The sequence below is a fragment of the Phragmites australis genome, chromosome 18, assembly GCF_958298935.1.
Source record: "Phragmites australis chromosome 18, lpPhrAust1.1, whole genome shotgun sequence".
NCBI lineage: Eukaryota > Viridiplantae > Streptophyta > Magnoliopsida > Poales > Poaceae > Phragmites > Phragmites australis.
In genome coordinates, this window is record NC_084938.1 from 27,503,031 (window position 1) to 27,530,178 (window position 27,148).

The 27,148-nt window shown below is 44.3% G+C and overlaps 2 protein-coding genes and 1 pseudogene across 2 annotated transcripts; 1 reads left to right on the top strand and 2 right to left on the bottom strand.

The window, feature by feature from the left end:
- Nucleotides 1-627: 627 nt before the first annotated feature.
- Nucleotides 628-1,797, top strand: LOC133899468 (myb-related protein Zm38-like). The gene is made up of 2 exons (XM_062340452.1): nt 628-1,020; nt 1,108-1,797. Exons 1-2 carry the CDS (start codon nt 758-760, stop codon nt 1,550-1,552), a joined length of 708 nt encoding a protein of 235 aa, XP_062196436.1. The 5' UTR covers nt 628-757; the 3' UTR covers nt 1,553-1,797.
- A 10,009-nt stretch (nt 1,798-11,806) lies between these two features.
- LOC133898669 (uncharacterized) lies at nt 11,807-16,039 on the bottom strand (annotated as a pseudogene).
- Nucleotides 16,040-20,653: 4,614 nt separating this feature from the next.
- LOC133899585 (thaumatin-like protein 1) lies at nt 20,654-22,720 on the bottom strand. Its single transcript, XM_062340584.1, has 3 exons — nt 22,370-22,720; nt 21,576-22,251; nt 20,654-21,201 (listed from the first exon to the last, which is right to left on the bottom strand). The coding sequence occupies exons 1-3, from the start codon at nt 22,437-22,439 to the stop codon at nt 20,997-20,999; spliced, it is 951 nt and encodes a 316-aa protein (XP_062196568.1). The 5' UTR covers nt 22,440-22,720; the 3' UTR covers nt 20,654-20,996.
- Nucleotides 22,721-27,148: the final 4,428 nt, after the last annotated feature.

Here is a 27,148-nt window from a genome sequence, read left to right on the forward strand (position 1 = left end):
TGAGCGCGATGACGATGCTGATCAGCGGGACCCAATTATCATAGAGAGAGGGGGGAGATGAGTCGAGCTAAACTGAAGAAATGGGCTAGACCTAGAGCCCGAGCGGACTGAAAACGGACGTCACAAGACTCTAGCACATACCTAGGATACCTTGTCAAAGGGAGGAACAGTGCACTGGTTTTGATCACGGCATTTTTCCCCATCGAACACCACTCTATTGAATCGTAACACAAACACTAGTAATCAGACTCTGAGTAGAAATAACTCTGATACAACTTCAGAGTATATCTAGTAATATATAAACATTTATATAATCGATATGAACATGTTACTATTTTTTTTTACTCTGCTATCAAGTGCACCACCCAAACATAGCTTGGCGCGTGGCAGCAACCATCGCGATGTCGCCGATGCGGACGGACGTGGGCCGGGCGTGCACGGTGAAACCCCACGGGAAACGCGCGCGCTTGGAACTGACCTCATGCCCAGCTCCCTGCACCACCAGCAACCCAAACCAGGCCGCCTCCGGCTCCGGCTCCGGCTCCGGCTAACCACCTCTCTCCCACCCACCAAACTCAGCATCTCCTCGCGCCCCCAACCAACCGCCTATAAAACCCCGCCCCCTTACATTCAGTTCCTCCGCCTCCAATCCAACCACACCACACGCGAGACAGGGGAGGGGAGGAGATCGGCTCTCTCTCGGCTCTCTGCAACGCAAGAACGAACGGTGGCAACCGAGGGGAGGAGGAGATCGACGATGGGGAGGTCGCCGTGCTGCGAGAAGGCGCACACGAACAAGGGCGCGTGGACCAAGGAGGAGGACGACCGCCTGGTCGCCTACATCCGCGCGCACGGGGAGGGGTGCTGGCGCTCGCTGCCCAAGGCGGCCGGACTGCTGCGCTGCGGCAAGAGCTGCCGCCTGCGGTGGATCAACTACCTCCGCCCAGACCTCAAGCGCGGCAACTTCACCCGCGACGAGGACGACCTCATCATCAAGCTCCACAGCCACCTCGGGAACAAGTGCGTGCCCATCCATGCCGCCCTGCTCTCATCGATACGTTTCATCGATTCGATGAGCTCCAAGCTAACAACCGATACAACTTGCAGGTGGTCGCTGATCGCCGCGAGGCTGCCGGGCCGGACGGACAACGAGATCAAGAACTACTGGAACACGCACATCCGGCGGAAGCTGCTGGGCCGGGGCATCGACCCCGTCACGCACCGCCCCATCGGCGACCCCGGCCACGCGCCCGCCGGCAACGCCACCATCTCCTTCCAGCCTACCCAGGCGCCGACGATCAAGCCGCCCAGGTGCCCCGATCTCAACCTGGACCTCTGCATCAGCCCGCCGTCGCCGTGCCAAGAAGAGCAGGAGCTCAAGCCCGTCAAGCGGGAGCTGATACAGGGCGGCTATGGCCACGACCGCGGCCTCTGCTTCGGCTGCAGCCTGGGCCTCCAGAAAGGAGCGGCAGGGTGCAGCTGCAGCAACAACCACTTCTTGGGGCTCAGGGCCGGCATGCTTGATTTCAGCAGAAGCCTCGAGATGAAGTGAAACCAAATGAAATGAGCAGCCTTTTGTTTTCTTGTGTTCTTCGCCATTGTTGCTTGGGCTCTTGGATAGTTGGTTACTAGTTTTTAGGAGGTTAATACAGTAGAGGATGAGAAGGAGAGCGAAAACGGTGAGGATTTGTAACTCGTGTTAGCAGATAATCCTCTCTGCTCCCTTGTCTTCCATTTTGTGTAAATTACTGTTTGACTGATGATGGCCAGGAATAATACTCTCAATCTCTGATGCTAGCTAGGTCCTTGCAAATTTTCAGTCTCAACGTTCTCCTGAACTCTGTTCTCTGAAGACCAAGATCCAGAGCGTGTACGTTTGCGTCATGTGCTTGTCGATCTCTCCAGATTGGTTGAGCCGTTAATCGTAGGGAACTCGCCCGCGTTTTCTATTGCTAAACTGAGCTGTTGCTATTGGTCATGAGAGAGAGAGAGAACAACAGAACAGAACAGAACAGAACATCTCCGGCTAGTTCGGTAAAGCTCACCTCTTTCTGACGTCGCCATCGTTTCGGCAGCCCAGCTGCAGACGACGAGTCGTTCTCTGTCTTGGCCGGCCAGCCAGCCAGCCGGGGAGGGCGGTGGCAAGTTGCAGGTGAGATGCTGCCGCTAAAAGCAGCGGCCTTGGACGGCCAAACGGGCTCAAGTTGCTGGAGGCAGGCAGCCGCCACCGCTTTGCGTCGCAGTCCCTGCCATGAATGCACAGATAGGACTGCATTTATAGAATCTGTTGCTGCTTTTTAGCTAAAGCTCGAGCAGTGAAGACGTCCGAAGAATTTCGGGAGGAAAGCCGAGAACTCCGTCTCACCGACGACGTAATCCTTGCAAACAAAATGGCACTAACGACAGTGCTAATCATCAGAGCCTCTCTCGTAACTTAAGCTTTTAAGGTCACCTGGTTCATAGTACAACTTAATATGATATCAGAGATCCCATGCAACTGTCTAAGCAGGTGTGTTCGAGGATGAGATCGATGCAATGCGGGTGATGCATGGGAATGCACAGGGATCTCGTGGCGGCCGGACCATGACGATCAAGCAGGCAGGTACCCGATGGATTAGATGGATCGACACCCGTCATGAATTCAGATGGTTGCCGACATGACGCACTGACGTGCACCTTCCTAAGAAGATCGACATGTTTTTGTCCTGTAACCTGTAAGGCTAGGCTAGGTAGGACATGTGAACTTCCCCTGGAGTACATTCTGTTTGGCACTACACGAGGACTTGGGAGGCATGGTCTCATCGGTTCTCTTGATATCCCGATGGCTCTTGGAGCTGTACCATCTAACGTGTCGATGATAACCTGATGATAGTAGTAGTAGTACTCAATTACTCATCAGCAGCGCATCAGCGTATACATGTTGTAACACATTATTTGTTCAGTGCGAATCCCTACTAAGTGCAAAGGGTTCTAAGTCCATTATTCAGTCACACTGATATCATGACCTTATCATCTACAATTTGACGCAAAGAATATGTGGTCCCTTCAATGAATATGAAATTCTGAATCGTGATCTTTTCACGGAAAAATTTAGGTCGAAAGAAGCTACAAGGTAGGAAAAATCAGACGACATCACGTCAATGATTCAGTGTTCCATCTCGACGACGATTCTGTCTTTCTGCGAGCCAAGCCAGCTGCTCCGGAATTCTCAACGGTGGTTTCCACTTCTGTTCGCTCACCCTGATTCTGCTACGCTGAACCTGCCCAATTCTCAACAGTCCCTTGCCGAATTGGTGCGCAACTTTCACATCTTTATTATTAGCTAACCGATAGATCTAATCATAGTTTATACACCAGTGGTTACCGATTTCGGCTGCTGACGATCACCGCCGCTGGTTTCTTCAGTATTTACCAGTACTACCTACATGTGCTTGTTTTTGTAGGCATACCTAGTGTGGTATGCTATTGGAATTATTCCTCTGAAAGACTGAAACGACATGCTACTGGAAATTATATTCAAAGGACAAGCAGCTTAGATGCGGGTAAATGGATGGCTTGAAGGGGTGCATGGAAGGGAAAGGCGAAGCCTTTGTCCCTTCGATGCAGCATGCTTTAAAAAAGAAATGGTAGGCGAGTGATCTTGTTCGTGTAGCCCACCTATCAAATTAGGTGGATTGGCGCGCCTATATCACTCTCATTTTTTCATATAACATGATAAAATAAATTAAAAAATTATGTTCACCAATTTTGAGCATCTCAATATTTATTTATAAATTTATTAATATTTAACATATTTATTTAATTATGGAGAAATAGTATTATTTTTATATATGCACATAATTTTAATATGTGACGACAGTAATACAAACCTAACAAAATTTGTTTTATATTTTTTTAGTTTTAGATATTTTTCTGTACATTTTAGATTATTTCAACCGATTTATCAATATAACTATTATACCATTCACTATTTTTCTAGAATTTGCAAAAAATATATATTATACATGTAAATATATGGATATATATATATATACATATATACACGTATATGTACATATATATATACATATATATATCTGTATCTATATATACATATGTATGACCCATATAAACAGTAGCTACAATACCATAGGTCTCTAGAATCATTCTAATTCTTGGAGCTTTAATATATAATATTGATACCAGATTAATGCTGTAGTGTGTTCAACCATGGATTCATGTGGTCTTCATTTCTTGGCTATTTGCCTCTTTTTTTTCCTCCATTGCTTAATCTGGCTCATCACTGTTCTCAATTCCACGGATGAAATTTGTGCAGGTATTCAGTGACCCCTTAGAGGCTAAGACTATGATAGTGTCCAAGAGATCAGCGATGATCCAAGATGGATGGAGTATAAGAGGACGTGTCTTTCTCTCTTATCTTAACTCGTGAGCAGTGACTAGCTAGGAACCTGTGCACATCAGTCTAATCGCCATGATTCCGACTAGTTTGGTAGGCAGCAGAGGCTTCCACGTCCTCCCCGGTGCTTCGTCGCTCAGATTTCTTCCTCTTCACATGTTACTTTCGGTTGCCCTGTTGCTCGCGTTATTCAGAAGGGTGTCGTGCAGTTTACAAAATGCATGCAGTTTCAAACTTGCAGCTCAGTTTTTCCTCTTCTTTTTTCCAAAATAAGAACTTACATCTCGGGACAGCATAATTCACAGTTGATTTTTCTAGTTGCAAATCGGTCGAGATAGCAGTGTTTCCTGTGTTGCTGGTGGGTAAGTGCGATGGAGACAGTGAGGCTTCTTGAATCTTGATTCCCACGTATTCTTGGTAGGTATCAACAAATCTCTCAATAGTGATCTTCATTTCTGGACTATTTACCATTTGATTAAGTTGCATGTTTGCTACGTCTCTTCTTCCTGGATTTGAGTGGTTATTGAAGGTTTTCTGTATCTTGTCATCGGTGAAACAACACTATCATTCGGTCAATTCTGCCTAACCTGTATCTAGAGTATGCTAATATAACATCGAGCACCAATAAATACATAGAGCCAAAAGAACTTAACCCAGATTGATTAGCTCACGTTTTTCTCATGATAACATATAGAGATAAGGACACTAGCTCCCAGCTAATTCTGAGAAATAATACTTATTTCACCCGATTTTACAAGATCAAATCGAATGTAAACTATATGTGTATTAGGATCAGTTTCATCATATATATAGTGATATTATTAATAATAAATAATATTATATCGTATAAAAACAACTTTATTAAAACAAATACTAAAGTTTTAAACAGTCAACGAAAGCTTCAAAGCGCACCACATGCAATCAACTGGGGGGCAACGCAACTTAGGACGCTCCATCTTCTTTATAGTTTTCAACTTCTTTGATCTTTACGTAGCCTTCTTCAACTAAGCAAGATTTATTATTAAAAATAGCAAGTATGAGTATATATCATACTCCGTAAGTATGAAAAAGTATAACATTATGGCTTAAGATAAGAAAGCTTGACTCAGGTTTACTGTATCTATGCCATCATATCCTAAGAATCAAAAAGATTTAGCAGTCCTATTTACTATGTGTGACCAAGACTTTATAAGATATAGTTCATCGAATTCTATCCGACTAGATATTACATTTTTGGCTATCAACTCATCGGGTTAACACCACCCGACTACCAGAACCAACCACCCAAGATCCCCACTAATCATAAAGAAGTCTAAGCCTACTCTTGACTATGAGCACGACTGATATATTAGTTTTACACTCTACAGAGGCCACACAATTTACCAACGAGTCATGATTCCTGTGTTGCTTCACATTTCCAGGGTATAGAGTTGGTGTCTCACTACAAGGCCTTCACAAAGCGCCTCCAAATCTGTGTGGGCTCTCGGTGTCGCCGGCGATTCAGGCTTGGGGGTTCGAGGTGGTGACACAAACAGGGATCCCTGCATCGTGGTAGACTCATGGATGTGCTCTCCCTTGGCGGTGGTGCATACAGATGACCATGCTGGCGAGGATGGTGGGCGGTGGCACATTGTGACCGATGGTAACGGGGTTGTTGTGGTCGGGGTTGTCAGGGAGGAGGCACCTCAGCACCGCACGGCCTCGAGGAAGCCATAGCCGAGTTCGGCTTGGTCGGAGGTGTAGCGAAGAGGCGACGTGATAGAGCTCGGTGGTGGTCGATAGAGATGGTTGTTGCGGTGGCGTTCTGCTGGAGAAGGGGCGTAGGCGACCAGGTGGACGAGCTCCTGACATCGACGCGGTGCTCTAGACGCAAGGGTACGGTGCGGGACTCACCATAGGCAAGGATCGGGCGCGGTCGTGCGCGACCGAGACGGGGATCGGCACTAGTCGCTTTGGGTTTTGAGGGACGACGAGAGCGGTGGGATGAGGTGGGGAACCGCATGGCTATGAGCGAAGCTCGCCTAAATAGAGGGGAGAGGGAGCGGGCGACATAAGGCGTGCGCGCGGAGATCGTTCTCGACAACGGTTGGTGTCGGTGTATCAGGAACCGGGGGTCCCTGAGTCCCGAGAACAGGCCGGCCGGCCGCCACGTGTCACCATCCCGCGAGGTCCCCCCTGCAGGATGAGGAAAATCTAAGTTCCGGGAGAAGGTGCTCGGGGCCACAGCCTCTGGTTCCCGAGCACCCCAGTTCCCCGATGACCCGCAGAGTCCAAGTGCCGGGAAGAAAGTGCTCGGGGAGGTGCCCGCTCGCCCCCGAGTACCATAGTCCCCCGATGGGCCGAACAGCCAAGTACTCGGGAGAGAGTGCTCGGGGCTGCACGTGGCAGCCCCCGAGCACTCGGTTCCCCGAAGGTTCTACAGAAGGGCTCGGGAGAGAGTGCTCGGGGCTGCACGTGGCAGCCCCCGAGCACTCGGTTCCCCGAAGGTTCTGCAGAAGTGCTCGGGAGAGAGTGCTCGGGGCTGCACGTGGCAGCCCCCGAAGCACCCGGTTCCCCGAAGGTTCGCGCAAGATCACCCGACGCCCTGACGACCCGGAAGGACCCGTCGGCGAGGTGTCAACCAGTCAAAGGTCCGAAGCCGCATTTAATGGGCATGCGCGGCCTGACATCCTGACATCCTGACATTCCCAACTGCCCACGCCGCAATGTCAGTCCCTGCCATGCTTTGGCAGAGGGGCGTGGGTCCATTAATTGCACGGGTCCCGTCCTGTATCATTCGGGGTATCTCGGGATAACGTTGCTAGGATCAAAGCGTTCCGCCTGCCACCCTGCCCTGGTAGAAGAACAAGACAGGGTGGGCGCGCCGGGTGCCTCTGTGGCCGCCCGGTGGGCCCTCTCAAAGGCGCCAGGACGTCCACAGTGACGGGTGGTCGGATGCACGCTGCGTTTTTCCACCGCCCCTGTCGCTTCGCCCAGAGGGAATGATGACGCCTTTCTCCGTGGCGTCTTGGAACTTGTGCCCCCTCTTTCCCATTTGGGGTAAGTCGTGGTCGGCGAGTGTATAGAAGGAAGGGATCAACCTGGATCAACGGGGATCAAGCTATCTCTCCAAAAAAAGAAGCTATCGCCCCTGAAGCTCCCCTGAAGCATCCGAAGAACACCACAAGCAAGCTCGAGTAGAGCTAGAGCAAGGGAGTCTCAAGCTCTCTTTTAGACAATATACCCTTGTAACCAGATACATCCTTGAAGAATTCCCTTCAAGGAAGGATATTGCATCCACACAGGAGTAGGGTATTACGCCCCCGTGCGGCCTGAACCTGTCTAAACTCCGGTGCAATTTATTTCTCTTTGCACTAGGTCGATCATCCCCCACCACCGGTCGTTGCATTTATTTTCACTTCCATTTATTTCTACGACGAACTCGTTCAGGATCATCCCCCCGACCGAATCTTTAAAAAGAGGTCTCTCGGGATCCCTGCGACACGAGTTCATCCTCCGACAGTTGGGGAGAGGCAGGAAGAGGGGATGACGGGTGGTCCCGGCATGGCAGAGAGAGGAGGGAGAGAGTGCGGGCCTAGAGAGAGGTTGGGCTTCAGCCCAAGTAGAGAGAGGGGTGAGGAGTGAGTGTTGGGTTAGGTTAGATTTAGGTGGGCTGGGTTTAGAGTTTGGGCTAGGCATAGAATTAGGGTTCGGGCTCAAGAGGATTTTAGGGTTTTAGGAATCAAAATATTTTCAGACAAACAAAGTAAAAGTAAAATCTAAATAAATAGTAAATACACTCAAATAAATCTAGGAAAATTTCAGAGAGGTATTTTGGAAAGCCTTGAAAACAAATAAAATATTTTATCACAGAAAATAAAACTCATTGTAAAATTAAGAAGACTTTTAAATAAATAATAAAATGATATTATATTATTTGGAAACGTCTGCATTCCAAAATTGAAATTTTGGGATGCGACACTACTGTAGAACAGGAAGTAGTTAGCTGACATAATTCATTAGTTCGATTGGACTGCCCAACTGCATTTTGCACTCAAACAAATCTGTGATCAGAAAATGTGATAATGGGCTAGTAGCTGATGGCAACAGTGGTAGGGCGACTAAAAAAGGCACCTTGATCACATAAAAAGAAAAGCGAGAGAAGTAACCATCAATTCGGAAATGGATAGCAGACGAAATCAGATGGACCATAGATGCAGCTGTCGTTGGAGCTAGCAAAGGTCCAGCGCTCACAAGAGACAAGGGCATTCTCCATTGCCATCTGTCGTTCGGTAAGAGTAGAAGGTGATGGAAACATGCAAGGATTCAGAATTGGGTGGTTTGCGGGGAGCGTATACGCAGCAGGCATCAGCTATTTCAGTCTTGACCTCGCGACTGATATTCAGGTACCATGGCGGCGAGACAAACGTCTGGGTGATGCTTGCCTTACTCTTTCTTTGAATAAAACTGGACTGCTAATTTGAAATTTTGGTCGTCGTACTAAAAACCATAGTCTATATGCAGCGAAACCATAGAATGGATGGAATAATATCTATGGCCGTGTTCTTTGTTTGACAAGTTTAGTGCTCCATGGGGAGCCCAGTCCAACTTTCTATGTTGGCAAGTAAGTTCACTTGACACTCATCTCCAGCAACTAAAACACATAGGTCTCCAGCTCCAATCCATTGGCGACGCAGACGAGGACTTTCTAACGATGGCAACCACTTGGTTGGATCGATCTCCAGGCACTCATCTGGAAATCCGGAGGAAGGAGATGTTTGGGCACAAGCAGCTCAAGTGATGGTCTTCTCCTCCTTATCCTCTCTGGCAGTGAGTACATGGCAGTGGTAGAGATTAGAGAGGAAGAGCAGCAGCGAAAGTGACCTGCAAGCTTATCTCTGCCTTATCTCCTCCATTTCCGTTTGTGATCACAGACGATGCTATCTGCATCCAGTGGGCACAAACATTTGGCCTTTTCTGCTTCCTGTCATGTTAACAACTTGTTGCTTAGACTAATTGAGGAGCTTTAGGATCTGTTTGGCAGCTAAAGTAATTTTCTGGTTAGAATTAGAGGAGCTCTATTAAATAGTAAATTTTAGCTTTTAGTTTTTTGAGTGGAATTCGTGAAAACTAGAAGCTAAAAAAAAAGTAGTTTTCTCCTATTCATTTCTCGTAAAGAACCACTTCCTCCGTATAATTTATTCTAAATAATAGCTAGAGAACTACTTTCTATTACATAATCGCTTAAAAAATTACTCTTCATAAAAAAAAATTAAATTAAAAACAGTTCTACCAACAACCCTTACTAACTTGGGCATCGATCTGATCCATGACGTATCCATTGGAGAAGTAGGTGGCATGCTTTTGTTTGGTTTGTCCCTAAAAACTTTGATTTGACCGGTGAGAATGATCAATCATTACTTTCTCATATATAATAGGGTGTGAAATTACGAGCTTGTGCGCTATGCGATCAGATCAACCAACGGCCCGGCTCCGTTGTTTCCTTCTGTCACATAGTGTCATGCTCAGTAGTCACAATTAGTCTATTGTGCCGTTCCATACTTAGGAGGTTCTAAGCATAGCGCTTGACACGCCATATCGTCGTCACGCCATGTCAGTTTAAATATGATCTTATTTTATATCATCTGATAATACTTATATATTTATCGTTTATTACCTTATATTTATATCTTTTATGCTCATACATACTCTATATCGTTTAACAATACTTTCATACTTATCTTTTACCATCTTATAATTGTATCTCTTATGCTTACATATCTTTATTAATGTCTCGCGTTTTGTATCAAAGATATTAGAGAACAAACACGTGAAAATAATCATGCAGATTGTGTTATATCTTTTTCATGATTCAAACTATCATGCTCTATTAGCATACCCACCGTACCAATATCCTATGCACGGCACGACCCTTATGTTCGTATTATACCAATTCAGTCCAAAATATTTCGTACCATATCATACTTTATATGGTGTCAAAACTCATGTCATAAATGAGCTAGGAATGACACGGTCTAAGTCCCGGCTCTAATCTTGTCCTCTGATATATAATTTGTTGGCAAGTGAGACTGACAGTATTGTCATCATGTACCAATCAGCTGGATTAGGTAGCTACCCGGTGAGAATCAATCTTAGCTTGAGTGATCAATGAAGTGGATGTATCATCTATCTATCAAGGATAAAATCACACGTTTGCTCCCTAAGTGTTTTATGCGAGTGTGTTCGTGCTTCTGTGTGCACGTGTCTTGCGGGAGTGGGCCCCAGGTAATGAGAGTGGGTGATGGTTAGTTGGTCACCGTGGGCCCCTTCCAGGCGCACACATGTGGGGCCCACAGTTGGTGTGGTAGGTGGCCACGTCGGACCAACGTGGCGGCGTCCATGTTTTCTATTGGCCAAATAGGAAAGAAAACTGGTGCACCGCATGGATTGGAAGGTGGGGGCTGCTTCACCATGGGTGGTTGGGCCTGGCATTGGCGGCTCGGCTCACCTCCACTCCATGGCCAGGCCAGAATGTGCGGAGCCCAAGACACGATGCTATACGCAACGAAGCAATCTTCGGATTTTTTTTATATTTTTTCTTTAATATTTGCAAAAATATACACCTATTTATAAAAATGGCAGAAGTAGGCTACTATCACCCGATGAATAAACGACACCTTATAGACCTTACATGTCAGGTAATAAAAAATCAATGAACATACAGAACCTAAACTTTAATCTCGCTTACTGAACAGGCGAGATCTTACGCTAGTAGACCCAAACATATGGTTCACTGATCGAACGAGTACTTTTTCACGTGCACTATTGACCTAGCTATGTCTAAGTGTGTGTACGTTTGTGTGTTTCCATATTTTTCATTTAAATCTCGATTTTATCTAATAGTATATGAGTAGTCTAAAATTTTTAAACGTTTTTATGAGAAATTTAGAGCTCACTAGTAACCTATTTTGATTCGATCCAAAAAGACTAAGCTAATATTTAATTAAAATTCTCCAAAGCATCCTACTTTTATAACTTATAGAAATTTTTAATACCTTGAGTAAATTCCTAAAAATAAAAAAATCACTAATATTCTTATCATATGATGTACTAATTTATAAAAATATTTTCAACCTTATATTATTTGGTGAAAAAATGAGTTACCCTGTAATGCTTCATTTATTTGCATTTTTTTTCATTTCAAGTGATATTCTCTTTTTTAATTCAATTTGATATTCTCTTTTTAATTCAATTTGAACTCAAATAAATTCAAGATGCACTACTTCATCGTAAATAAACATGAGAGTTTAATCCAAGCACCTTCATCGTAAATAAACATCCGCTTCATCCAAACAACCCGTCATTCCTCGAGAACAAGAGGAAAACAAGACATGCTGTGGAACAGGAATCAGGAGCCAAAATCATGCTGAATCAGGTTTCTTTTGGCACTCCCTTCTTTGCAGCCTCCGCAGCGGCCTTCTCTGCTTCAATCTCGGCGACATATTTGTTGATTTCAGCCTCTTCGAGCTGGCAAAGACCATTCGTGTGTCATCATTGCGATCTCTATGTTCTTGCCGCCACTCTCAACAACCTAGATATATCGAGGGTCAGTCAGTGCCATAAAGACAATAGCAGAATGTAAGACGATTGAAGGTTTAAGTATTGCTGAATATCAAACAAATCAATGATAAAAATAGTGAGTGGGTAAGGCGATTTCAGCATAACAACTGCGCTGAATAAAGATAGGCATCTCTTCCTGCCAATAAGAAATAGCTAATTTCTTTCACTGAAACAACTATGACATGAAAGCTTGTACATGTATTCACATTTTATGACAACTACATCATGTTCAATGCCATGTAAAATTCTTATCGAGGTACTGAGGGGCACAAAGAAGACAGACAAACATGGATTACCATAGTGAATGTGCATATGTGATAATCATTTACAGCCAAAGCCGGTGATCGACCTGGAAGAGGTGGTCGTCAGGGGAGAAGACGGTGATCGCGCGGTCATAGCGGACCATCCTGAATTCCTGTAGTCGCCGCCGGCCGGCCGGCAAGAGCTAGCTTCCAGTGGATGGGTTTGCTTTGGGGTTTCAGTGCATTTGTGACTACTTGTCAAGTCCGTCCGCTTCAGGGCTGCGCTGCCTTCTTTGTTACGGCAGGCTGGCTCGCTCTGTATCATCTCTCCTTTCTTAGGAGAGAAGAAGAAGAAGAAGAAACGAGAGGAGTTTGGTGGGATATCCTGAACCTGCAATCGGACCTGTGGGTCTGGATATCTACGATTTTTGTATCTAATAGGTCTAGATTAGGTATAATTTTTTGTTCACGGGTCTGTCAGGTTTTAGATCGGGTATGATTTTACTCCACTAATTCTAACCCAACTCTATGTTATCCCTACGGCCCAAACAATACGTCTCGTAAGAGGGGAAGCCATGTTACCTCACGACTTTGTCCCTGTTTGGTTTATCACATAGAAAGTTGGACCAAATATACCTCATACTATAGCAGTGTCCATATTTGGTCTTGAAAATGGCGTTTGGTTTATAACAAATCATATGTCACTATTTTTTTATTTTCAAATATAGACAACATGGTCTTATTTTATAGATTAAATCGTAGGGACTGCATAAGTTCAAACGGATCATAAACCAGAGGCATGGTTTAGAAAATATGGTCGTTTAAAAGTCATAAATCCAAAATGCAAAACATTTATTATAACCAACAAGCAGGTGATACATCAGTAAAGGACCATGCATCAGCCAAGCCATATCCTGAGCGGGCATTATAAAATAAAAGACATCTTCTCTTCCACCAACATCTTTTATCATTCTCAGGTATTTCGGGTGATAATGCTGCTGTTGTTGTTTGATTTGTTGGAAAGATAATGGAAGAAATCAAGAGAAAAAATATTTATACACATGCAGTTGATGCTTGCTGTTACTTTATCATCACAGTGGTCGAAGTGCAGAACAACATAATAATGTATGACTGGCAAGTTGCAAAGTTCCAAGTATGATGGGTAATATTATCTGAAAGTTCTAAGCTAGCACTTGGATTTCGTAGTATTGTCTGAAAGTTCTAAGGTAATACTTGGATTTTGCAGTGGTTCTTCTCTCAAGTCGGCTGATTCTTGTAAGCACTGGCATGAGAGTGACTGCTTCGTCGAGGGGCGGATCCAGCATATATTGAGCGGGGGCACGGGCCCCTACTCATTTTTATTCGTTTAGTTTACTGTAGACTAAGTTTACTGTAGCTATAGAAGTCTAATAGTTAGCAGGCCTCCGCTCAAATCTGGGCTGGATCCGCCCCTGTCACGTCGACCATGTCCTGTGACCTTGAAGCAATTTCTTGAAGACTCATATGTTGTGACCCTAAAGCAATTTCTTGAAGACTCGAGACTATGATGTGGATATGTTTGCTCATTGCAATGGATATACTTTCAGGATGTCTCATTCTGACGAGTAGCAGATTTACATCTTGCTTATGTATGATTAGCCCCTCTTTCAGTGCAAGTGTGAAAATACAATGTTACATGTAATATTCGATTATGATATAATATTTGTAATCGATTTATTTTATAATCACTTATATTTTATTATTATAATCACTAGGAAAATTAATATTTTTCTATGTTGAAAAACTTACAAAAATTCTATGTATCGTATTTAGTATAACCAAACAATATCAAATGCTTATATATTAAAAATAATATACATATAACATCACAAGGATATCATTGACAGTTCTCCCCCAAAACATCTCATTTTTAGATTTGGAGTAATCCTGCTAGTCAAACAATTTTATTGTCAGCTTCAGCTCTACGAAAGATATGTTCCATTATAAATTTATGAAACGGAGCTGAAAAAACTAAAATGTAGTTGTACCAAACACGGCCTAACTAACACCCTTCGGCGCCGGGGCCGTCGGCCGAGCAAGCGAGCTCAGCTGTTGCATCCAGCGACGCAATGCAAGGCCCCTGATCGGAGTACTAGAGTGGAAGTTTTGTCAGCGCCGTCACGAGCAACGCTCGGTATTGCTACATAACTTCAGTAACCTGCATCGTCATTGACCTCAGCTAAAAGCATGCTGCATGCATCCAATGATAACCTCCATGTTTTTTTGTCCTCAAAATGGACACCTGACGGAGACTGGCTAATATTTGTCGAATTTGCTGGAAAAAAAAAACTAAACCAACTAGGATGAACTATATGGCTTTATATTAAAAAAAATAGTCACATAGTCACTCAAATTCGCTAGGACGAGAACTCGAACTTGATGTTATATCCACACCCTCAACCTAGGCTCGGTTCCTAACTAATCAAATTTGTCTGACATCATCAAAACATGGAGTCCCCTTATTTTAGGAGCTCCTTTGAAGGCATGCGAGCTGGTGACAGGCATCCTGTTCCTATCTCGCAAGGAACCAAGTCTGATTCGCGAAGACTTCTTGTATGCATAGGTGATTTACTTGGACTTCAGCCATCTTTCCCCCTCCAAAAATCGTACCTGTGAATGATCACACATAATGCAAATTAAAACTAGTTAGTGATGGATCATTTGCAAACTTTGAACACAAAATTGCAGGTCAAAAGCCTGAAAATTCAGCTGTTCATGGATGTAAAAGGATCGACGCATGCATGCATGTGCCTTACCACACATCACTGTGCAGAAGCTATCCAAGAAGGCGACATCCGAGGAATAGAGATCTCGGAGTATAACCGCGCGCCCTTCCTGCATGTGGACGCTCTTCAAGCTCACTGTCATCTTCTTCTCCCACTTCTCGTCCACGTAGTTGGCAATCTATCTCCCACATCTCCAGCACCTCCTCGTCCATGGCGGCCTCCATGATCACAAGCAGGGCACAGCTTCCCCTCGACGACCACTATCTTCTCTTCCGCGCCCACTGGACCTCTACCTCCTCCACCTCCGGCAGCAGCCGGTTGAGCCTCCACGTCGATCTCGCTCCTCATGTCGAACGAGAAGATGCCCTGCGCTCCGGTGAACTGGTCCGGCCACCGGAGCCAATGCATGGCGCCGTGGGCGCGGGGTCGAGAGAGTCCGGACAGAGCGTCACGCCTGCGGACCGGCGCCACGTGAAGCTCCGGAAGTCGAACACCTCGCAGCGCAGGCGGTCCCTCAGCGCCGGGACCGAGGGCCGGACGATCTTGAACTCCGCCGTGGCGCCGGACGGCCGCGCCACCATGGCCGTGGAAGCCGCGCGGAACCGCACCCGCGGGTTGGGCAGCGCCCGCCACTGCCGCGTGGCGGGCTTGCAGACGTAGTAGCACGCCTTCCGCCTCTTGTTGGCCTCCACGCAGCACACGAGCCCCCGGTGCGCGGCGACGGCCACGACGCGGACGTGCGCAGACGGCAGGAAGTCCAGCGAGATCTTCGCTGGCGGCGCCGGGGAGGAGTGCATGGAGACGAAGTCGGCGTTGTAGCGGTTGCGCGCCATGCTCTGGACGGAGTAGCCCGAGACGGCGTTGGCGCGGCGGCAGTGCAGGGGCGCGAACCCCGGGTCGTAGGTGAGGCGGCGCCACCGGCTGGAAACCCGGCGGCAAGCGTCGAGGTCATCGAGGGAGACGCGGGTGAGCATCTCGAACACCTGGTCCTCAGGTAGTCCGCCATCGCCACGGTGGTGATCTTCCTCCGCGGACATTGCCGGCGCGGCCAAGCAGTCGCCGTGAAAAAACAACCTCCTCGCTTCTATTCCTCGACGGCTTCGGGCCGGGCGGGAGCTGGCCGACAGCCCATGCATTTACCCCGTTGAACCAATCAAGAATCGACAAAATTAGCATCCCGGCTATTTGTAAATGAGATATTCAACGACCAATCCATCAACAGCCCAGAGCCCAATGCAATCTGAACCGTCGTGTTTTCGTAGCAACCAAGTTTACTGCTTCGCCGTGTGAATGCTCTTGTGTTTCTTCGCCGTGTGAAACTGTTTATGTATGTTAAAATTTGTATTGAAGTGTTAGATGAAAAAATCATAAGATAGTTAAGAGAATCAATAGATAGATGAATATTTGGTGAAAGAAATAGATAAATGTTTGGTGTGTACACAAAGACACGCAAAATTGTATTTGCCGTAATTCTTTGGACTTATTCTACACGGCAGCATAGGGTTTCTCCTGCCGTTCCCTACATGCAGGGCTAGCAGCTTGACTCGTTTCTCACAAGACTGAAAACTTTCCCAGAGAGAAGATAGCTTGCCGTCCAGGTCCCAACGGGCAACGAGCACTCACTAGCTAGTTCAAATCAAGGGTATTATAGATATCGTTATAAATATGTACATTTAAATTTTACAAACTTTGACCACTCAAAAATACAAAACTATTATTGTTTGGCACATAAGAATGATACTAATGCATTTGTCATAAAAACACTTTCACATCATAAATTTTTTTCAACTTTTACTTAAAAGTACTTGTGACAAGTAGCAATCAAGCGTGTTTGTTAAAATCGTAGAGACTATGTCTATATGCTAAATGATAAGTAAAAAAATGGAGTATTAGTAAAACAATGTAGCACAAGGGGACGCAAGAGGAAGTCAATTGCAGCAATCAGTTCACGACGAACTAGCATGTGGTTTCCGCGTCTGGTTTGCTGCTTGCAGTCACGGTCAAGAAACTGACAGAGCCGGTGGCCGGTTCAATTCCAGGTTGGATTCCCAAGAAATGGGTGAGAGGTTAGTCAAATACTTGCGCGAATTTGCAGTATTACCTGACACGGACGAAGAGTTCGATTTGAGATATCTGATTTGAAAAAAAAATGAAAAGTATCTAGATAACACTAAACACAAGTCCCAGCTTCAGTCCACGGTACACAGAATTAAGTTGCCAGAACAGCGAGACGCGCTGGAAATGGGCATGCAATTGACGTCAAATCATGTTTGATTCACTTAGCGAAATGTGTTTTTAGATAGGAAGATTTATTCCGATACTGAAATAAGATCCCGGCCTTAGCAGGTGCAAACCGTCAATTGGATATGCAGACGTACAATTCTTCGTTGAATTTGCAGAGATCTGCCTTTAGCCAACGAATGTTGTGCAACAACACGTCCAAGTGAATACCTCTTCCGCAAATCGCTGACCAAGGTTGAGGCAACGAACATTACTCATGTCATGTTTATATCCGGATCTGCCTTTCGCCGACAACGTTGCGCTCTCTGTTGCGTTGCACGTCCAGTTGAATGCTTTTTCTGCATATTGCTGGTGGCCTCAATCAGCACAAGGGATCTTCATCAGTTCCTGATAAATCGTCTGCATATCATGACAATCGTCTTCTTCCCCAATCTCCGGTTTCAAAGAAACAGCGCCCGGCCAGCTTCTTTGCGGTGTCACTTAGATCGTCCATGCGTTTGATTGAATTCGAGCTCTCAAATAACAAGCTCACAAGTTGCATCTCCTCGTCTGCTCCTGTGAAGCCAGTTATTACCACATCTTCAAGGGATTCCAACGCTACCTTCCCATGAATTTTCCACTTCTCTATAAGGCATCACAAAAGCATTCCCGCCAACTCATGCCCTAAAGGTCATAAAAAGCAAAGCAAACGTAAAATACTATGAAATAGTAGTAATTCTCACTTATCTATAAGGCTTCAAATTATATCTATATTATCTTGCAATATTAGAGTATTGTAAAATAATTATACATTTATTTGATCTTAATAACATTCTAGAACTTTTTCTTTACAAGATGAAGATTTTCGAGGTCACAGTCGGAATTATATGGTAAGATAAGACTTTGGAAAAGAAAAGGAAACTATTCTAAGGTTTTTTTTTAGCTGAAAATATTCTAAGGATTTCTATCGAACGCTTAAGAAATTATAACATGACTAGGTGTTTTATAAGGTTTACTGTGTTGTTCCAATCTTGAAAAGATATTTGCGAGTGATTCCCATGTGTACTGCAGTCGCAGGTTGAGTGATGCTTCCAATTGATTATGGGCCGGACCGGAAGCTCATTTTGGTCCCAAGTTGGGCCTTACGGGCTTAACGAATCTCAGCATCTTAGTTGGGCCGCAAATTGTCGTTCGAAATGCAAAGCAAGGGTAGAAATAGAATCTGTTTCTTCCAGGTGCGTTTTTGAGTATTTTTGCAGCAAATGAAATGCATTGCCGCATCACTATAATGTAAGATGGTACTTATTTTTCATTTTATTAATGCAGATGGTTACGTTAGTGAAATCTTGGCCAGATATGACCAATGATCAGGCGTAGCATCAAGGAAGGAGATCAAATGATGGCATACACAAATGGCCTTCTGAAGCACCACAAACGAAAGTTGAAAGGGAAGGAGCTCAATTTGTTTATTTATATATTTTCTTGGGAGTAATCTTGTCTGGCTATAAAAAAAAAATCTTACTCCATGGCTACTGGGTCTATGTTAAAAGACGAAGGAAGCATAACTTCTGACTTCTATACCAACAGGACGTCAAGAATATATAGCTATTTTGTAAATATGAACATCCGTATCTAGGTGTGCGGGTTCTATTACAAGAAACCTAACCGATTGAGCTATGCTCATTTCACAAGCTATGCTTAGCTCTGCTCATATTAAAAGACAGAAGGGCTAGGAGTAAATCTAGTGCGTATACTTTGTCAGTATTATGTGAAAGCAAGCTATTTTGCTTCTAATGTGGTGTTAGTTTACTAGTTTAATAGATTAACACAGCCGGGCGCTGTTCTCCCTTTGATTAGCACTATCAACGTCTTTGTCTATTTGCCTCCCTATCTTCACCTTTTCCTTCTTTTCAAAAGAAGTCATCAGTTTTCCTTCTTTTCTTCTCATATATCTGTTGACTCATGGTCAGAAAAAATATGTTGAAATATGCAATGCGTACTTGAGGACTCTTCTAGAATTGGGAAATCATATGAAGTAGATATTTGCCATGGAAGATGGTGGAATTGTCGACGATTAGTAAACCAACAATCTTACAAATACGTGATGAATGTAGGTAATACTCTCTCTTGTCGAATCAAACGTCGAAAGACAGAGATTTTATATAGGTTCAGACCTCCTAAATGATAATAACCCTACGCCCTGTATTCTTGTATTGATCTTCAAGATAGATTATAAGTGGGGTCGTGACTAGCCTAGATAGGATCTAATACTAGTCGAAAGCTTTTTGCACGTTGTCTAGCGAGTTGTCGATGTAGATCGTGATTGTGGTTGTGTATTGGCTTCTGGATGGACTTGTATCCTTCGTAGGGTCTCCTAGCTCCATATATAGGGGGTTGTCATATAGCATCCAGACTCCTTTTTAAATAGGATTTTTTTTATCCAACTATTCTAAGTAGGATATCTTGACAACTGCAAAAGGTTTTCATATATCAAGGGATTTATTTCTTAAATACGACTCCATACTACAGGTATCTATGGTACCTTAGGGATTCATATACATATTGTATACGATAGTTTTATACTACTCATCGTTATAACTCTTTCTTCATGACAAAGTAAAGAAGAATGCAAAACCTAGATGTTTGTGTAATAGAATAGTTGGATGGTGACAAATGTCACTCATCCAATGGTGTAGGAGTCCTATAAATAGGAGTGCCCTCCCCCCTTGCCATACCATGACAAAAAGTGGCATATGAGCCATAGGTGAGATGCACCATAAGGTTGTCACAGTGTGTCTTAGGGTCTTAGTGTGGTCATGGTGAGTCCTAGATAGAACTAGTCAGTAATAGGGTAGCTACTAAGAAAATAAAAGAGTTTTTTTTTGTTGTATTGAGGTTTTAGTATTGAATAAAGAGTTGAGTCATCTTGTTATGTAACAGTCAGTCTCCTAAATTAAGCAGCATGTTTGTAGTACTTATGCTTAACGGTCTTGGCTTCATCAAATGTAGGCTTTGCCACTTGGAAGCAAGAAGGCTGGCTCTGCCTCAAAGATACCTAAAGCTGGCATTATCGCCTAGGTATAAGAAAAATTACTAATTAATGAGAAGGAGAGGGTAACCTATTAGGGTAGCTGGTATAGGAGAGAAGGATAAGTGGTATCACTCCAGTACCATTTCTCAGGAGTCGGTGTAGAGGTTAGGAACACTAATTTCTCAACAAAATATATAGCTATCACACTGCCAATAGAATATCGAACTTTTCATCTAGATGAAAATATATCTCTCTCTCTAGCTCACTCATCATGCACAAGGAGAGGGGTACATCAGAGGAGAAAGCAAAGTGACAGCTTAATCATAATCTCCAGGGTTCTAACCTGCATTACATTGATATGTGTACCTCTGCAGCTCAAAACTTATTAGAAAGAAAAGAATAAGCTAATGATAGCGGACTATCAAATTTCATATTCATCTCTTTTCAAATTACTACATCAGCAGGTAACATTGATCCACCCCCAAACAAAAAAAAAGTATGCACAAATAAGAATATAATTCAAAGAGCAAATTTTCTGTAAGGCAATGAATATGAACCAATGCAATGCATTCCTAGAACTGCAATTGCCAACTTGTAAATGTCTCGTAATCCGTAACTCCTATCCACAAACAAAAAGTCCTAAACAATGTTCTCTCCATTTCTCCTCTCTAATGCTCTAATCATTTTTCGTCTAAAAACAGCTTACATCACTCCTATGAGTCACGAACCACAACCTTACCGAATCATAGCAAGCTAAAGAGAGGATGATCCAATGCAACCAGCATGATCATCACCGCAATTGACAGGACCGATTGGAGGGCAATGGATGTCGACCATGACACTATTGTTAGTGCATCAGCGTCGCTGGCCTTCAAGGACGCCAACCACACTTCGTCTTCCAGCTGCTCGTGGCTCGGCCTCCGCGATGAGTTCTTGTTAGACTTACCACTACAAATTGAGAAAGAAAATAACTCATAAGTAATTTGTACCCAAAGATTAATACTATCAAGATGTAAAGTTAATTTGAACAAAAAAAATGATATAATACGCCAGTTTTATATGTTTGTCCTTGGTCCAACTGGGCAAGTGCAACTTTCCGGTCAAGACCGACACTCAAGGTTGGAAGTGGGGGCAGAAGAAAAGAAAAGATGTCAAGAGAAGAATACAACTCAGAGCTTCTTTGCTTGGCTCCAAGCCTAACTCTTTCCCCCATTTCCCCCAAGTAATCTATCTCAAAGAATCGTATAGTTGAAAATCTGCAGCTCGAAATTGCAATGGACAATCTAGATCAAAATCTGGGCAAGGTAAGGCCAGGCGCATACCTTGATGGAGTAGATTTCGGGCAAAAGGTTATGGTGTAGTCTGTGTGGTTGCAGGTGAAGGTGGAGGTGGCGTCGTCGTAGGCGTAGCTGTAGGACTTGGGGCACGCCGACTTGAAGAGCTGCGAGTACTGGGATGGGTGGCAGGTGTCTGGGTTGCCGTAGGCGCCGTTGCAGCAGTACTCGGGGCGGCCGAACGCCTCGCAGGCGCTGCGGCACGCGCGGCCGTCGTCGGCGCGGAGCTCGTCGGGGCAGCGCTCGTTGAGGTCGACGAGGCACCCTGTGTCGGGGCAATCCGGCGAGGCCGGCTGGACGAGCATGGGCAGGTTGTAGCCGTCGACGAGGCTGACGTCGTAGAAGTCCTTCCCGCCGGCACCGTCGAGGGTGAACTCGGCGAGCGTGGCGGGCGGGGAGGCCCCCGAGCCGTTGCACTCCACCTGGCCCGACCCGCAGTCCCCCGTGGCGCAGGAGCCCTTCCCGGAGGCGTCGAAGTCGCAGCCGGAGCGGCCCCAGAAGCGGCCCGACCACCCCTGCGGCGCGTACAGCAAGCGCGACTGCCCCGGCGAGAGCGCGAAGCCGGTGGTCTCGAGCGGCGCCGTGCCGGAGCCCGACAGCACCCCCGGCCACACCGTGTCTCCGCACCGGTTGGTGAACGTGAACGTGATGCCGCGCACCGACCCTGCCCACCACAAATCCAAATCCAAAAACGCTTCACCGATCGAAAGCTAATCAATACAATACGATTTATCACGAGAAGATCGATCCAAGTGAGCAGCAATGAATCGGTCACCACGTACCTTGGAAGAACGAGAGGATGAGGAAGGCGATCGAGGTAGGGGTGCCGAGCAGGCGCAACAGAGAAGCCATGGAAGCTACGCTCTTCGGAGGTGCTGGTGGTTGGGGAGCTCGATTTGACTGAACTAACTAGCTAGGGAGAGGCGGAGGCGGAGGCGGCGGCGGTTGGGGAGTGAAGGTGGACGGGGAAGTGGGCGCGACCGGCACGGCCCATAACCCCACCTCGCTTGGGGAACGGGGAATGGCGAGGTGGGAAGCGTGCGTGCTTGCGCGGCCGTGTAAACCTCCCAGACTCCACTGGCTCTTGCCGGTTTTATAGCCGCCAAGCCGGTCGGCCGGCGTGACCGGCCGCCGACCCCTCAACTGGTCAGTGGGCTTTGTTGTGAAGCCGGGCCAGGGGAGGCCGACTCGGCGTGGGAGGCCGGTCGCCGTGGCTAGGGGGTGGGGCCCACCATGCGCCCCTGTGTCCCACCCTGCATGGATTCTTTACCAAATTTGTCCTTTAAAAATAAGATATTCTTCGTTCACATAAATATATATAACCATGTTATTTAACGTGCTACTAATATTTCACGTGCCAATTCAACTCGTCGGACCGACCGGACATATCGTGTTAGAAAAAGATAGAAAAACATATATTATGAAACAGAAAAATTTATGTCGTAGTGGGAAAAGTAGAAATTTTCACATTGTAACCCAAAAATTATTATTATAAAATAGAAAAGCTAGAAAACACATGTTATAAAATAAGAAAACACGTTTTAAGAAATTGGAAAATGGTCAACGAGATTTCCTCTTTAAATGAGAAAACTAATCACGTAATTTAAAAAAAAATCTTTAGCTAATTAAGAAAAAAATAATAACATACGAGATTTTCTCTCTAAACAAGAAAACCAATCACCTAATCCAAAAAATGATCTTAAGCTAATCAAAGAAAAAGATAACAGCATATGAGATTCTCTCTCTAAACAAGTAAACTAATCATGTAATCAGGGAAACAATTTTCAAGTAATTAAAGAAAAATAAGTAAAATGATCAAGTAACCGTATATGTCATGCTTTCCTGATGACATTTATTATTTTATTGTTGTGGTCATATATGTGATGCGTGAAGTCACCTTTTTATTATTTTAATCTCGTGAAATCACTTGTTTTATTGCTATTTATATTATTATTTTTGTTTTAATGATTATCTTTTTCTGGTTGAATAAAAGACGACTTCCGTGTTCAACAGAAATATTTTATCATTTTCTCGTTACCTTTCCAATTCTAACCATTATCGTTTCTGGTTGAGCACAGAACATAAAGATAAAAATACGAGGAGTACATGACCGAATGATCTGTGCACATAAAATTGAACCAAACAAAGAGAAAATAATTGTCACAATATAGATTCAGCATATTTCTTTTTGCACTAGAGAAAATTTCAAAATATCATAACAAATCACAATAACTCAAGATCAAAATTTACACAAAAGGAAACTCAATTCTTGGACTAAAACCCACGCTACCATCACCGAGTATGTCGATTGAATCGACGGTGAAGACTAGAGATGCATGAATAATGGACAGATGTGCTGATGGAGATTCTGCATGCAAAACTACGCTTGCACCAATGGGCAGCGTCTCGCTCATCAGTGAGCGTCAGAGAGCGAGCACAATGAGACAGAGTGATTCACGTCCCTCTCAAATCGCCCCACCAATATTAGCTATAAATCTGGATCTGAAGATCTTCGACGGTTCATAGGGGATTACAGGAGAGAGAGGGAGAGAGATAATCTCTATTTAAAGGCTAACGAGATGACTTTTTCTAGTTACAGGAGTAAATTTCTGGTTTTTTCCAGATGCGGAGCAGATTGTGTGTTGATTTTTCGGTTGTGGGAGTAAAATTCCGATTTTTCCCGATTACGGAGAAGATAACGCATTGATTTTCCAGTTGTGGGAGTAAACTTTTGGTTTTTTTCATGTTGCGGAGAGGATGTTGTGTTTTGAAAACTTATTTCATGGTGCACGGGACAGAATCCGGTGGGACCAACGGTTGATCGATTAAGTGTAGTTGGCTTGTAGCTGGTGTTGGTGGGAAACTGGTGGTGACATTTCTGTTTGACTAGTTGAGTGCCCGTGCGTTGCTACGGTTCTAAAATACAATGCAAAAAATACATACATTCAAGTTTACATACTTTGTATCATCATACGTTATTGAGTTATGATATGTATGTGTAAAAATACATTAACCCATGCTTAGTAGAAGAATAACATGCATGTACATTGAGCCTGCGCATTGTACACTAACTTCATGGGTTGTTACTCTTGCTTTTACCCTTCCTCTTTACATCATATCAATTGGGCACCTCATACCATTGAACCTACTCAAAAGAAAAAAAAATATTATATGCATCACATCAAAGATAAACGAAGTATAACCAGTAGCCACAAATCGATAAATAAGCAATAAAATATCTTGAATATGGTGTGAGGACCTCTCTGTAGATGATGTTCTTAGTGCACATCTCACTCTGCTTTGAGTGCTTCTCCTTTTTCTTATCGTCATCCGGGACGACGAGGATCTTGATGTTCCTTGTAGCAGTGGCTCTAGATAACACGATGTATAGCTGGCCATGAGAGAACAATACCTGAGGGAGGTATACGCCGACATTTGGGATGGTTTGTCCCTGTACCTTGTTAATTTTCATGGCAACTGAGCCTAATAGGAAACTGCTTTCGCTTGAACCAAAAAGGGAACATCTCGTCATCAGAGGGACATAGAGGGATACGAGGCAGGAAAATCCTCTTCCCAGCATGTTGTCCGATCATGTTCTCTACATCAATAGTATTTCTTTGGAACCCTGGACTACAAGCCTTGTCCCATTGCAAAGTCAATTGGCAGGGTCAATATTTCTTAGCAGTATTACAGGACAATTAACCTTAAGCTTCAGCACATGCGGAAGCAGCCCGTTTGGGGTTAAAGAGTTAAGGAATTCCGAGAGGTAGTAGTTGTGGTGATGATCTTCAGCACAATCAATGCTATGATACACTATCTCGTCCCCCCGAAAACGATCAATCATCTTTAAGGTAGTCGTATCCACGCACTTGTTTCATATGGAATGAAAAGGCTTAGTAATTGGACTCATTATATTCTTCTCCATCTAAAATGTAACTTATGATAGTGACCTTCGACACACAAAGTAATTGGATGCACATTGCATGTAACATTAAATGAAAACATTGCTCTATTCCAACAATTAAAAGACTTATGGCAAAAAGGAAAAAACAATTAAGAGACCACATAAGCTTATTATATATGAATGCTAGTATTGAGATCAGATCTCTAAGCTTACTATACAAGCGGTGAAATAATTTAGAGACAACTTTGAATGTAGACAATACTACCTCCTAATATATTAAGCAATATTCAAAATATTGCACTTGTTGTGATATCCCAAAGAACCTACATAGGGATCAATCACTATATTGTACCTAAGGAAATATAGGTGAAACAAGCAGGTTCCATCCACATACCCCAGGTAGTGTGCACTTGTTGTGATATGCCGTCACTGCCTTGTCAGCCTCCACCCTTAATGGGCAGATCAGGAAGCAGCAGCCTACAAAGGTTCAATACACATAAATCAAAGATCAAATTATGGAACAAAAGGGTAGCATGTAGCCCATCTATATATTACATATTTACACTATATTCCAGCAACTATTGAACCAAAAAGAAAAGGAAACAAACACCTAAAGTAACAAAGAATCTTTAAGGAAAATAAACAAATTTCTAATTTTGCGGGTTGTGGCAAAGGGCATTCTAGTTGAATTTGCACATGAAGTAATGAAGAACAACGTTGACTATCATTTCCACATACGACTCCTTCATGGGAGAATACAAACACAGCTACAAGGCAGAAGCATACTGAATCAGTCCCTCCACACAAATTCTAACCATACAAAGAAATCAAAAGATATACATTGAATATGAGCACACAGAATGATGCAAAATCATACCCTAGCTTTGGGTCAAGCCCTAGTAATTCAACCAAACAAATACGAAAGAGAGCCATGCCCTGAGCTCAAGTCCCAGTAAACCAGAGAATTTCAAGCAAAAATAACAACTTCTTACATATCAATGATCATATTCTATTCATACAAAGAAATCAAAAGATGGATATTGAATATGAGCACACAGAATAATGCAATATCGTACCCCAGCTTTGGGTCAAGCCCTAGTAATTCAACCAAACAAATATCAAAGAGAGCCATGCCCTGAGCCTAAGTCCCAGTAAACCAGAGAATTTCAAGCAGAAACAACAACTTCTTACATATCAACGGCCATAAGATAAAAAAAACTCATGAATACTGGGGGCGGTCTGGATAAAAAATTGACAAAGTTCAAAGCTTTCCCCCACCGCATGGAGCTTGCATCACAACACTGTATGTGTGCTCCTTCCATAGAGAACAAGAGCTACCACCAATCCCACGCAGCACATACGCGAAAATACCCACGAAGACCAAAATTCCCCACCGCATTGCACATGAATCGCTAGTTAAGCAAATCAATTCCCAGCGAAGCATGAGACCTTTCAACCCCACCGAAACACCCAAGAACAGGAAGGTGGCAACTGGAGCTTGGCGGCGGTATTGCCTGGAACCAAGCTCAGAACCCATGAAATCGAGCCCTCCAAAGCAATGAAACCATCCCAGCGATGGACGGAGCAGGGAGCCTGCCTCCATCTTCCCTCCTCAGAGTGACCCGAGCGACCTAGATCCTGAACCGAGAGAACCTAA